At 52.3% G+C, this 12,958-nt stretch overlaps 3 protein-coding genes across 3 annotated transcripts; all 3 read right to left on the bottom strand.

The window, feature by feature from the left end:
* Positions 1-169: 169 nt before the first annotated feature.
* On the bottom strand, positions 170-2,418 carry QC763_509860 (uncharacterized protein). The gene is made up of 3 exons (XM_062913574.1): positions 1,917-2,418; positions 840-1,854; positions 170-778 (listed from the first exon to the last, which is right to left on the bottom strand). The coding sequence occupies exons 1-3, from the start codon at positions 2,332-2,334 to the stop codon at positions 418-420; spliced, it is 1,794 nt and encodes a 597-aa protein (XP_062764999.1). The 5' UTR covers positions 2,335-2,418; the 3' UTR covers positions 170-417.
* A 3,416-nt stretch (positions 2,419-5,834) lies between these two features.
* On the bottom strand, positions 5,835-7,300 carry QC763_0076870 (uncharacterized protein; the record flags this gene model as incomplete). The annotated part of the gene is given in 3 exon segments (XM_062906048.1): positions 5,835-6,671; positions 6,703-6,797; positions 6,814-7,300. 3 exon segments carry the CDS (start codon positions 7,298-7,300, stop codon positions 5,835-5,837), a joined length of 1,419 nt encoding a protein of 472 aa, XP_062764998.1.
* A 260-nt stretch (positions 7,301-7,560) lies between these two features.
* QC763_509854 (uncharacterized protein) lies at positions 7,561-8,728 on the bottom strand (the record flags this gene model as incomplete). The annotated part of the gene is made up of 2 exons (XM_062913573.1): positions 7,759-8,728; positions 7,561-7,689 (listed from the first exon to the last, which is right to left on the bottom strand). The coding sequence occupies exons 1-2, from the start codon at positions 8,299-8,301 to the stop codon at positions 7,561-7,563; spliced, it is 672 nt and encodes a 223-aa protein (XP_062764997.1). The 5' UTR covers positions 8,302-8,728.
* Positions 8,729-12,958: the final 4,230 nt, after the last annotated feature.

Raw genomic sequence — 12,958 nt, 5'->3', positions numbered from 1 at the left:
ACTCATCATGACATTACCTTACCTGTCCAGGCATGATTTATCCAGGCACTTCTCATCTCATAAGATACGGCTGTCCAGGACTCACTTGGTCATTGAAACATTACTCTCGAAGGCATCACTTACCCACACATCTCTCATCCAAACATCACTCATCCAAACATCACTCATCCCCACATAGTGCACATGAACCAATGTTTCAATGACAAACCCAATCGAAAAGTACATTTCCCTGTCAGTTTGTTACCCTGCACGAAATACCTTGAGAGTGTTCTCATACACTAACACAACCCCATAACGAGACCCCGTCTATGCGCAACCACCAACCAGTTATCCAAGACCCAAAAATTCAAAGAAACCCCCATGTAGGTACAGCAGGTACAAAAGAAACTACCACCTCCTAGGAGCCTGAAATCTCACTTAGATACCAGAGTCCTCCTGCGGGTGAACAGGCGGCCAGCCCGTCCACCTCTGGCAAGTCCGCTCAAACTCATCGATGTCCCTCTGCAGCAGTCCGCTCCTGATCTTGCTCTGGCTCTCAACAAATTCCAGCGACAAGCCCTGGCTGGCGTGCCAGGCGATGTGACAGTGCACCAGCCAAGCACCGGGGTTGTCGAGCTCGAACGCGATAGCGAGGTAGCCGCGCCCGGGGAGGACGGCGACGTCGCGGCGGGAGGGGTTGGCGGTGTTGAAACCGGAGGTGTCGCCGTTGAAGGTTGCTTGGGGAACTGCGGCCAGTACCCAGAAGTCGTGACCGTGGAGGTGGATTGGGTGGGCGGCGCTGAGAAGGAGCGTTAGTCAATGATGGATGGTGAGGGGAAAGGGCAGGGGAAGAAACTTACCCAATCTGAGTTTGGTCTTGGATGATGAGCACCTGCCACTGTTGCTCACCGGTGCCGGAAGGCTGCACACCCACCACGTTGTAAGGGGTGGGGAAGATGCTTTCGTTGTTAAAGACGTGCTCCAGCGTGGGGTGGGACGGGTCGAGGTGCAGGGAGGAGGTATTGAGCGTCCACTGGAACCACTCCGCGCCGTCGACGCCCTGTGGCCTGGTGCCCAGGTTCTCGAGGGTGGTGTTGAACATGTTTGTCACGTTCAGTTCGAGGTAGGGCTCGAGACTGGCGAGAGGTTCGCCGAGGCAGCTGGTGGAAATGGTGTTGTGGTTGGTGGAGGAGGGGAGTGCAGTGCTATCCTCGTCGTAGCGGACAATGCCGGTGATGCTTGCAGCGTTGAGGTTGGGACCGCTGCATCCTGCAATGAGTCCGGCGCGGAGCCAGTAGTTGCCGTCGGCGGTCTTGTTCTTGGGTTTGGCTGTGACGACGATATCATATCTTTGACCCATGGAGATCTGAACCGAGTCTGTGGTGTAAGGCTTGATTGGGACAAGATCTTGGGCGATAACAGTCAGGTCATGCTGATCAATGCTGAAGTCGAACACTGAGTCAACAGCTGGGTTGACGAGACGGATGAGATATGTTGTGTTCTCCTTGAAAATGATCTCGTGCTTTGCACCCTGTCCAACGCAGCGAGCGTCGGTGGCAGGGTTGCAGTTAGGAGTAATGGTGTTGGTGCCGTTGATGAGACCTGTTTCAAGCGTGGGAGGCCTACCGCCCTTGGCGACAGTACTCCAGAGATGGAATGCCTCGGTGTGGCCCCAGTCAGAGAGGAACAAGTTGCCAAGGTCAACCTCATAGTCTGCAGTAGCCGGACCATTGAAGATCATGCCGCCAAAGAGACCTTCAGCGTACTGCAGAGAGAAATGAGAGTGGTACCAAGTCGAGCCATATTGGGTGACCTTGAACCGGTAGGTCTGGGTGTCACCAGGGCGGATACCACACTGAGTAACGCCAGGCACGCCTATCAACACCCGTTAACATTATGATCCCTCGTGGGGGAGTAGTATGAGAAAGTCAACATACCATCATTAAGAGAGTTATCCCTCATATGGAGACCATGCCAGTGAATGGCTGTCCCGTTCTCCAGCATGTTATTGGTGACATGGATGACAAGGTCATCACCCCAATCGGCAAAGATCGTGGGGCCAGGAATAGTGCCGTTAAAGGTCATGCATGTTCGAAGGTAGCCGTCAGGGGAGCAGTCTCCCTGCTGGACAGAGAGCCAGTACTCCCTGGTGTTTCCGGTGTTGGGCCAGGTGGTGTAGTAATTGGTATCGAGACCAAACTCTCCCCAGCATTCACGGGAAGTCGGAGTGTTTTCACAACCCTGACGAGGCTTCAGAGGTGTGAGATGAGGGTTCGACTGCAAAGAGTCAAGAGGAAGGGCGATAGCCGTGACGGCTGTAAAGAAAGCCCCGAGGGCAAGAAGCGTCTGCTTCATAGTGTCTGATGGACCGGCTGGTCAAGCAAAGTAATGATATCAAAAGAGTGTAAGAAGTAGGTAGTATGCCGAAGGCTCTTTCTCAGCTTGAGGATGTGAGACAAAGGTGTTTGATAACGCGCACATGGCCATCTTCTTATACTCGTGATGTCTTCAACGAAGGCGTCTTTGAAATCAATATTTCCTCCAGGGTATAGGAAGGTTTCCGGCCAGCCCGATAACTCCATGTCCACGAGGATAGCTTCATCCTGCCTCATCCGCAACGGCGGACCGATCATGCCACCGCTCCAGGCAGACTTCACAGAAAAGGGAAGCATTGGTGATGGTAATTTTAACAGCGCCGCATTCGTCCAGAGCGTGGGGATGGCGGTGGTGGTCAGCTTGAGCACGCACCCTGCGGGATCAAAGAGCCGTGTCTAAGCATTGTCATGTTTGTTTCAATGCCTGATACACGATGAAGCTGTCGAGGAACTTTGTGCCGTCTCGTATATACGACATCAGCTCTCGAGGGCTTGTCATGGCTGATGTTGATACCAGAGGAGGCGCTAGATGTCAATAAAAGCTGCAAGTTGACGATCCTTTCCTTGAATGGTGACAAGCTCGGATTGGACCTTTGCTCCCAGCTTGCGGGTGCCCCTATTGTTCAGACGAGGGACATGGGGCCACGTGGTACGAGCCGCGGAGTGTACCTTGCGTCAACGTTAGGGTCGCAATATGGGATGAAAATTAGGGCCGCGCGGGGGGTTACACATTCCATAGTGGGTGACTGCGGATAGGAGTCAGAGGGCTTTCGTGATGGGAACCTAGTTGGTATCCAAACTACCCTGGGTATGGAGCAGAGTTCGGTGTGAAGAAGGATTCGGCCGAGCGCAGCGCACCCGCGAGCTGTCAAGGTCAGTGTGGCGCGGGAGCCGTTTTTGTCGGGAGGAACAGTACCTAGGACCCATGGCTCATGGGTAGGAAAGTAAGTAAGCAGTAGAGATATGTGATATGCGGCTGCACGTGGCTGCTCCCGGGAGCAAGTGGTCCTTGTCAACCTTGCCAGAGCGTCATCGTTGTTCGTGTTGGTTTCCAGGGCTCTGGCATCGGTCACACAAGATCCGGCGAGCTTCTTCTTAATCACATGAATCAGGTCGAGATCTCAGTGCATGAGTAAGACGGCTGCATATCGCATCCGACGTCTGCTTGGCCTACAAACGTCCCTTATGCCAAGGTTGAGGTTAGTCGTACAGACCTAAATCCGAGCCGGCGCCACCCGTCATCTCATCTTTTTAAGTTCAAACGGCCAACCTTGTTAGTCTGCTATGGGCGTATTGATTATTGAGCGTTACGGCGGCTGGAAGTTGACATCACACTATTGAAGAGCTTACGAATCCTTTCTCGAACCTGTCCATATTGTAACAGCCCACCACTAACAATACCCAGGGGTAACTATGGTGGTTCGCGGAGTTAGCGATGGCGTTGTATTAATGCTGTGAGAAACAAGATGTATATCACCGTCGCAATATTCATCTATTTTAAGCTCGTAAACTTCTGGAAGAACGATAGGGGTTCGGCATCCCTTAACGGACTCGCTGAAGTGCGAAGCCCGGCTTTGATCTGCATGGGGTGCCACCGTCCCAACGCCAGCCTGCGGGACATGTCAGTTCGCTAACATCCTTCCTGCACGGTCCCAACGTCGCAGTGCGAAGAATGTAACCTTGGGATGCCGGCATTCTGTTCGTGTTCTCTGAGGGAGATTGCACCTGCTCCTTCGCAAAGGGTAAGCACTGATTGGTTTCAAAATTCGAGAAGGGGGCCACGCCCATCAGCGACCAGCTTTTGCTGTGTGGCTGAGGAGCAATAGGACCCATCGGCAGCTTGTTCCGAGGAGACTGCAAAGTACAGCCATGCGATTCGGTGCTATTAGCTTATACGCCGTGGCGTAGCTATGACCGTCACTTTCGTGATTGAGGGATTCATCGGGTATGTAGATCGAAAACTGTGTTAAATCCGCAGCTTGATTTCTTTGGTCTGGGTCCGATCCAGCACGGTTACCCCAGGTCCCCCCGCCTGTCAAGATTGTCGATCTTTAGCTGTCAATTCGTCACTTAACCTATGGGCAGGGCTGAGTTGACAAGAGCAGAACCGGGCGCCTGGAAATCGCTTATTGCTTGATATTAAACCCACTATATTTCCCACAGCATAGCCATCGAGTTCCCTGTTCTTAGACTGCAATAGCGCGGCACAAAAAACTTCCTTCAGAATCCCCAACGGCTTCTTCCATGCAGTCCCTGATGCCACATGATCCTTCCTATTTTCCTCGCTTGGATGGCTTGAAAGGTCGAACTACCGATTTAATCTATTTGACAGGACCACCTTATTATTCCCAAGCGAACGGATAGCTCGGGGTTTTTTGGTCTCGTGCCGTCACTGCAACAGTAGCATTGAACGTGACTGACAGTTGGGAAGAATTGCGCTAGTCACCTCGGAGATAGCGGAATAGTGCAAGAGAACTCGGTGAGTGTATCACCTTCTTCTAGCGAGTGGGACTGGTAACCCAGTCTCACCTCAGGTGTTGAGCTTGCCGTCCTGACCGTCAAAGGAGTGACGAACTTCGATGCTGTGAAACCTAGCCCACAGGATATTCTAATTGATCGCCATGTGAAGTAGGTCATCAAAAGGGTCAACGAGGGCATCCAAGCTGCGGTTCCTGACGATACCTTCCGTACTAGCAAATGTAGTGTAACACCCCCTTTGCAATCCGGCAAACAAGGCAGATACCTATCGAGGGACTGGTGATAATCTGGATCATGCAGATACGGAGTCAACCTCGATTGCCGAGCTGCGAGTTATAGGAGGAGATGGATGAGTTCCACAAAGGCCAGGTACCTCCGCTATCTGATGGGCTTCATGCTGAAACCCAAAGGATGATTTCAGTATCGTTCCCGCAAACCGCCCTCATACCATCACGCCATACCTAGCAACAAACAGACACATTTAAAGTATGTCGTACCAAGCGCTTACGCAACATCATCTAGAGCCCCATGAACAAGGTATAGGCACTCGTCCCTCTTTGCCTCCAACGCTAGATGTCCTCAAGTCTAAATCTGGCTCCATCTCTACAACCCAATAACCAACTTATTTTCTCAAATATTGCTGACGGCATAGTGACCAACGCGTCCGTACTTTTAGAAAAGCTGATATAATTTCTTCTAGGGCAGCATCGGGACATGGCTCTGGGACTAGAGTGTCGCATCAATGCTGTCGTTCCACTCGGCACTTGCCAATATGAATGTCACACCATAAAGTGCCAAATAAATTGTCGCCCAACAGGATAATTCTTGCTCTGCCGGGTGGGTAGGAACCGTCCATTGTGTTACCTGCCAGGTTGAATATGTGTATCGAAATGTGAATTTGTGCGCGAACAGATCTTTCACCATCTACCCAGCGTAGAAACCTGCCAACGTTCCTGACTTACTGCCCATAATCGTCTTCTACATACCCCTCTTTTCCGCTTCCTACCCGCCCCGCCCCCTACTTCCCCTTCCCCTATTGCCCCGTCCTCTATTGCCCCTCCCCCGATTACCTCCTCCCCTACTGCCTCCCCCGCTAGCGTTGCCTCTTCCACCGTTTCCAAGGCTAGCCCAAATCTGCCAGCGTTCTCGCATTCTCTTGGTAAATCCATGCTCAAACCGCACAAGTGCTTTCACCTCCTCGATACAATCCTTCAAGCAATCAAGTGCCCGAGCCTGTAAGCCCATCTCCCAGGGCCCCTCCGTCTCCATCTCTAAAGCCACGAGAGTATCAAGATGATCCTCTCCATACTGGGCAGTTCGTACATCCACCACAGTACCAATCTGCTCAGTGCCTTCTTCCAATTCGGCTCTCGCCATGTTAGCCCGCCCCATTTCCAGGACCACCTCGCGCGCAAAATTGTTGGCTTTCCCCAGCTTCTTTGCACAGTCGCCAAGGACCCACTGCAGATACCCGAGCGCCTGGTCAAGTAAGTCCTTGTTGTCTTGGTCTTCATTCAGGGCTTTGGCCAGTCTCAGAGTCTGCAGGTACAGGCCGCGCACATCACGCGTCAGAGTCGGATCCTTCCGCTTGTAGACTTGCACAATTTCCCACTGGAAGACCAGTGCCTGTTTCCTAGCACTGGCATCTTTGGCGGCCATTCTGCGTGTCAAGTGTATGACGGAATCTGTATAGGTGCGGTGATTGTCACGGAGTGCTTGCATACCCCTCGTGTACGCCTCAAAGGGTACCAAGTCGTCGTAGGGATCATCGCCGCTGTCAACGAGCTCCAGTTGATTCATGGCATTGAGAGAGGCCGCGTGGTTCTCTCCGAGAAGCCCCTTTCGGGTTTGAAAAGACCTCTTCGCATACCTTTTTCGCCTCGGTAAACTGCTCTAGCTTGTACAGCAGTATCGATAGCATTGTCACCCTCCTCAAGGTCGTTGGGTGATCATGCCCCAGTGTTTCTTTCGTAATCCTTACCAGGAGTATGGATCTCCTTGGCTCGAACCCATTGCGTCTGCTCAACGACAAGCCCTGCCAAAAGGCTCATGCTCTTCAATGTGTCGAGATCGTGTTCGCCGAAAGCCTCTTTCCACTGGTGAAAGAATTCAGCGGCCAGTGCCATAGCATTCCGGAACTTCTGACCTTCACCCTCAACGTCTTCGTAGTAATGGTGATAATCAATAACGGCCAGATGATTCGAGGCCATGAGCCTCCGGCGGTGCTTTGCACCCAGTGCTACCATCGACTCCGTCATGACTTTGCGGTTGAGCCTTCTGGCCTTATCATACCGACCTTGAGCCAGTAGAATCCCAAACAACCTGCACTTGATGTCTAGAGCCACTGTGTTTCCGGGACTCAATAGATACTGCACGTGTTCCAAGTCCTGTCTGGTCACTGCTGCGGCCTGGGCGAGAATGTCTTGCTCGACGTATGACCTCACGACCCCAGAGTTAAGGCGGCTCATTTCGTCCCAGGCGAAGCCCAGTCCTCCAAATCCAGTGCAGCCATTTTCTGTGCCAGATCAATGTCGAGGTCAAGATCCGGTTTACTGCCCGTCACTTCCTTGGTCTTTTCCAGGCTCCCAAAGCAAAGGTCATGACAAAGTGCCAAGTCGGCAGCGCATGGACTCTCGGGATTGGATGCCACTATCTCGGCGAGGGTTCTGAGAACGCAATACCGCAGTCGGAAGTCACAGGCATATAGCCTCCGCAGGCTATCCGAGAGCTACATGGGCAATATGGCCAGCGGATGCATATCAAGCATGAATATGTACCTGGGTAGGCTCATAAGTACCTTGAAGTCCACATCAACTACCCTCTGACATGTGGGCCGAGGCCAATTGGTTGCATGTTCCTGCGCGCCTGCTTAGTATGATAATAACCAACTGAAAGCTTGTTCTTCTCATTGATAGACAGATACTTACGGATCTGGGGCCTTGAGCTCAAGTAACACTCTCAGGTCAGCCACAGGCTCTTTCGGATCCAGTGCAAGAGTACCCTCAAAAAGTGGCTTAAATTCAGTCCCCAGCTTCCCGTCAAGGCCATCCCGTCCTGAGATCAGTGTTTGTGCCAGTGGTACGGCGAAAATTTGCTGGCCTGCGAGAATCTTCAAGATAGCTGGATCTGGCAGATAGTTGGCGGAGCGAAGCTTGTTTGCTATAGCCTGGCTTCTATCAGGCCCCGGGTCACTCAGGTAATCCAAACAGGACACGGGCACATGATCGGGACTTTGCGCCATCTTCAAAAGCTGTTTTTCAAATACAAACCATAGAGAGACCATGCCAAAGGAGAAGATATCCGCAGTCATTACCTCGGCTGGCGCAAGGTTAGAACGCTCCTGGCGCTCGGGTGCATGCCATGGAGAGGTATTGGGCAGCTCCAACAGGTTGCTACTATCACCAGAAGAGGCGAGGTAGCCAAAATCGTCGACTTTGGCTGATAGCGAGCCATCCTCCCTCTTCAACATGAGGACATTTTCGGGCTTTATATCGCCGTGTATGATGTCTAACCAGTTCAAGAGTCAGTGAACGCTGTGGCGGCCACGGGAACAGCGGCAACTCGCGATTGAAATGCATATCCGCAATGGCACGGCCAACCTCAAGGCATATCTTGAGTCGCTCTTCGAACCCCAACTCCCGAGCAGCCGGAGTCCTCGCAAACCGCCAAAGATCACCCCATTGAGCCTTTTCGAAAACAAGGATTGGCCACGCCTCACTATTCTCGAGGGGCTTCACAAGCGGAACCTCCCAGCAGATCCCACGCAGACGGGCAATGTGTGTGTGATCCCTCACAACTGGGCGGCACAAAAATTGATCTCGTCAATAAGACGACGGTACGTCTCGCTAGGGAAGGACCTGTCCTTCTCCGACACGTGCTTGTAGACATAGTCAATGTGTGGGGCACCAAAGGGCCCAGGTTTTCCCAGACCCACACCGGTTTGCTCTTGGGGATGGATTTACTTACTGTTTTCCTTTCAACCAACAACAACCAACTGTAATACTAATTTGTTTACCATTTTCTGGCCAATTTGGCCTCATTTTCGCAGCCAGTGACTTTCTTAGGTCACCAGCCCTACAGGTTATGAGCTCTTTTGACGCTTAAATTACCAAGCGAACCGAAGTCGACGCCCTCGTCGACAACCTGACCTCGCAAGGCCGAATACCACACCGGACCTTACGACTTTTCGACCCTTGTCAGGCCAATATCACGCAATTGGACCTTTCGACGGCGATTTTGGAGGCGTTGAGAGAGTTAACCAACTTCCTAATCAACGGAAGCTTGGTTTTAATCCTGACCCTCATCTTGACGAAGAGTTGAAGCGACCGACCACCCCTCACCGATAAGAGTGTGGTTTACGGCGCCAACCTTCTCCTGGCCAAGTTTCCTTGGTTCTGCCATTTCTGCGACCTTTTGGCTGGGAAATCACTGTTTTCCGGCAGCAGTCGAGAACTCTGTCCTGCCTTATTAGGAGACCGATAGCGGAGCAAGCATCTCGCCCTCTGCCCAAGTCAATTTAACCCACTGTTGGCGACCACAAAGTCAGGTGACGCCTTTCTTTGAGTCTTTCTCACAACGTCTTTTTACGACTTCCTTTTAACCAGGTTTTCTTTTAAGATGGCTGGCACTAACGTCACTATGGCCCAGCTCTTGGAGCTTGTGAAAGCTATGGGGAATGCCAATACCGTCGCTACGGTTAGGCAACGAACCTTTCAAGCCTTGCCGGCTCTAAACTCAGAGACCGATCTTTCCGGTTAGGAATTTCAGTTAACCCAGTCCCTTATATACCATGGCTTGGAGGACTACATCAAGGCTAATATACAGCCACCAGCAGAAGAAGGGACACCTGCCTTCGAACAATGGCGTACTAACAACCTAGACATCCAGAACCTAATAATAGCTTCCGTCAAAAAGCCCGAGATCCGACAACGAATTCTCAACCTCGGTTAGAAGGCCGACGGCATTGGTGCCTATAGTCTATACCAGAAGATTATCCAAGCCCTACAGCGCGGCACTTTCGACATCGCTGGTATGCTTTTAGAGGAGTATTTCACTCTCAAGCGTGCCAACTTCGCCTCATTCCAAGCCTACTTCAGCCGGCTCGAGGTCCTTCGCCGTCGTCTTGATACGATGGAAATCAAGATCGGCCACGTGGCTCACCTCTGGGCTGCCCTGAACGGCATTAAGACCGCGTACCCCGATTTATACAACCGGCTAGCAAGGAAGATGGAAGACGGTACCATGACCTGGTCGCTTCTTTGCCAGGAGTACAGCGCCAAGGCCGTTACGGAGAAGACCACGCCGGCTCACTCCAAAATCACCATCGAGACCACCAAGGCCCCGGCCGCGACTACACCCTCACCTACCACATCATCAACCTCGACGAAGAAGTGCGACCACTGCACCAAGGGCTTGAGGAAAGGCAACCAGCACTGCATGGGCTGTGGTCGTCACTACCCGAAGGGCAAGGCCTGTTGGTAGTGTGACCCTAACAAGGCTCCAAAGGATTAGGAGCACAGGGAAAAGGCACAAGCGGATAGGCAAGAGAGGCGGCAGAGTACTGGCTCGTCAACAGGGACTCTTCAAGGCCATACTAGTGGCGTCACCAATACTGGGTCTTCGAGGGACCGACCTGCCCACAGTACCCTGATGCTGTCCAACAACTTCGCTAATATATCGCTCCCCACCTACCATAACGATGACCAATCGGATTTTCGTCTCGGCCCCCAGAGGCAGCACTCTCGTCAGTAGATGCCCCTAAAGTCCAACAGGCCGTCGAGGCATTCAAAGACCACGTGTACTACGACTCCGGATACGCGGATTTCGTATTCAATAAACTAAAGTGGTTTACCGAGCTCCACTTACTACCTGAGGGGAAGGAAAAGAGGTTTCTTTCGTCGTTAGGAGATATCACAAAGTGCAGCTACTAGGGAGCCGTAGCGCTGAAATCTACCCTTTCAAGTGGCCAGGTCGTTACCCTGGAGCTCAAGGAAGCGGTATACCACCCACAGGCGCCCGTTAATCTAATATCGGCGGGCAAACTACTCGATAAAGGTATCTTTTGGGACCAGGAGAGCCACAACCTAGTCCTTGGAGGTACTAACCAGGTAGTATATAAGTTAACCAGGAATAATAACGTATACTAGATAAATACGACGCCCGGCGCCGATTTTAGTAAAGTATCCCTGGCGAAGACTCCCATCAAGGCCGTAATGGCATCTATCAACTACCGGGTAATGCATCGCCGCCTGATGCACGCCAATAAGGCCGATATTTACAAGGCCTGTACGCAGGCGGGTATTAAGCTCGTCGGCAATAACTTTTTCTGCGAGCCCTGCGTGATGGCAAAGATGACAGATCAAATAGGCTCATCGACCCCTACGCAGACCAATAACCCGTTCGACTTTATCTGTATTAACGTCGTCACCCATAAGAACCCTGGATATCTGGGTTATAAGTACTCTATCCACTACGTGGATATGTGGAGTAGCTACAAGTGGATTAACTTCACAGTGGAGAAAAAGCAAGTATTCGATAAGGTTAAGGATTTCGAGACGAAGATCGCGCGCCAAACCGGACATAAGATCAGCATCATCGGCCTTGACGGCGGTACGGAATTTGCCCAGGGCTCTGGGACCTTTGACGACAGCCGCCTGGCCGCCTGGGCCGACCAGGAGGGCATCACCATCCTCAAGACCGTTCCTCACTCACCGTGGATGAATAGAAAGGTGGAGAGGGCCGCGAGGACTACGCTTGACCGCACCAGGGCTATCATGCTGGCCTACAAGGTGCCAGAGAAGTTATTCCCATTTATCATGCAGTCTGTGGTTTACGTGGGTAACCTACTGCCCTCGAGGGTCAACGAGGGAGAAATCAGTGCTTACGAGAAGTATACCACAAGGCTCAACATGCCCGAGGGCGAGCGGAAGCCGTATATTCGGCACCTACGCTCGTACTTTTGCGACGCGTATTACTACGTCAAGCCGGCCTGCCGGGCCAATTCGGACAAGTTCACCGCCAGGGCAGAGAAAGGAAAGCTTATCGGCTACGCAGATATACACGGCAAAATATACTAGGTCTGGAACCCAGTTACTGACAAAGTCGTGAAGGTCAACGCCGTAAAGTTCAACGAAGGCGATTCTTACAGGCCTAACGACGACGAGTACAAGGATATTAAGTACGAGGCAGTCTTTACTGATGGTACCATAGCCGAAGAAGAAGATGCCGTCACCAACAGAACGGTATCCCTGGGGAGGAAGGTCACCTTCGATAACAAACCTACCACCATACCGGAGCCCGCTCCACAGCGGAGTGCTCCAACAGTTAAGACAGGGAAGGCCAGGGACCCTGGGCAGACCATTCTACCCACTCCGAAAGCTACACCGTCACCAACACTACCTCCACTACCTGGGGCTTCAGACGTGGAAGACCTTTTCGACGCCGAAGAGGTGGAGGATATACGGTCCGAGGCACCTATCCCACCAAACCATGACCAAGCGCCCTATACCACTGACTCTCCTGCCATGAGAGAGCTCACCTCCCCTGTGAGGCTGATGGGGGGGGAGGAGGGTGAAGCTATGGGGGGGTCTGGTGATGACCAGGCCGATGGCAGGCTACTGGATTCAGGCACGGACAGCCTGGCCGAGGACTCTGACGACGATTTCGAGCCTGATACAGGCCATATAGAGGAAGCCGTGGCTTCTCCGCCGGCTCAGGAGCGGCCTCGCAGAGTAACAATAAGAAATTAGGGCCCAGGCTTCTACAAGAAGCTACAGTAAGGCAAGCACCCTCATTAAGGCTTTTTCACAGTACATCTCGACAACCTACGACTACGTGAGGTAGTGGCCTACGCCCTAACCACGGTCAAAGTCGACCACCTTCTGCAAACCATCAACAAGTCCTATATACCCAGGAATTACCGGCAAGCGAGGAAGCTCGAGAACTACCATAAGTATTGGCTGCCTGCTATGAAGGAGCAGGACGCCGGCCTGTTGGAAAAGGACGTCTACGAGCTGGTTGATACGCCAAAAGGGTATAATATCTTACCGAGCAAATGGGTATACGATAAGAAGATAGACCCTCATACGGGTGAGGTGAAGGCCAGGGCGAGGTGGGTGGTGTGTGGC

Source organism: Podospora pseudopauciseta (genome assembly GCF_035222475.1).
Source record: "Podospora pseudopauciseta strain CBS 411.78 chromosome 5 map unlocalized CBS411.78m_5, whole genome shotgun sequence".
Classification (NCBI taxonomy): Eukaryota; Fungi; Ascomycota; class Sordariomycetes; order Sordariales; family Podosporaceae; genus Podospora; species Podospora pseudopauciseta.
The sequence above is the reverse complement of the archived record's forward strand: the minus strand, read 5'-3'. Positions and strand labels throughout refer to the sequence as shown.

What these genes read in the sequence shown, in the direction of transcription:
- QC763_509860 (XM_062913574.1), bottom strand. Translation starts at nt 2,334, where the DNA reads ATGAAGCAGACGCTTCTTGCCCTCGGGGCTTTCTTTACAGCCGTCACG. An exon ending in GGATAACTCTCTTAATGATG is followed by an intron (nt 1,855 to 1,916) that starts GTATGTTGACTT and finishes GGGTGTTGATAG; the next exon opens with GCGTGCCTGGCGTTACTCAG. An exon ending in CAAGACCAAACTCAGATTGG is followed by an intron (nt 779 to 839) that starts GTAAGTTTCTTC and finishes GCTCCTTCTCAG; the next exon opens with CGCCGCCCACCCAATCCACC.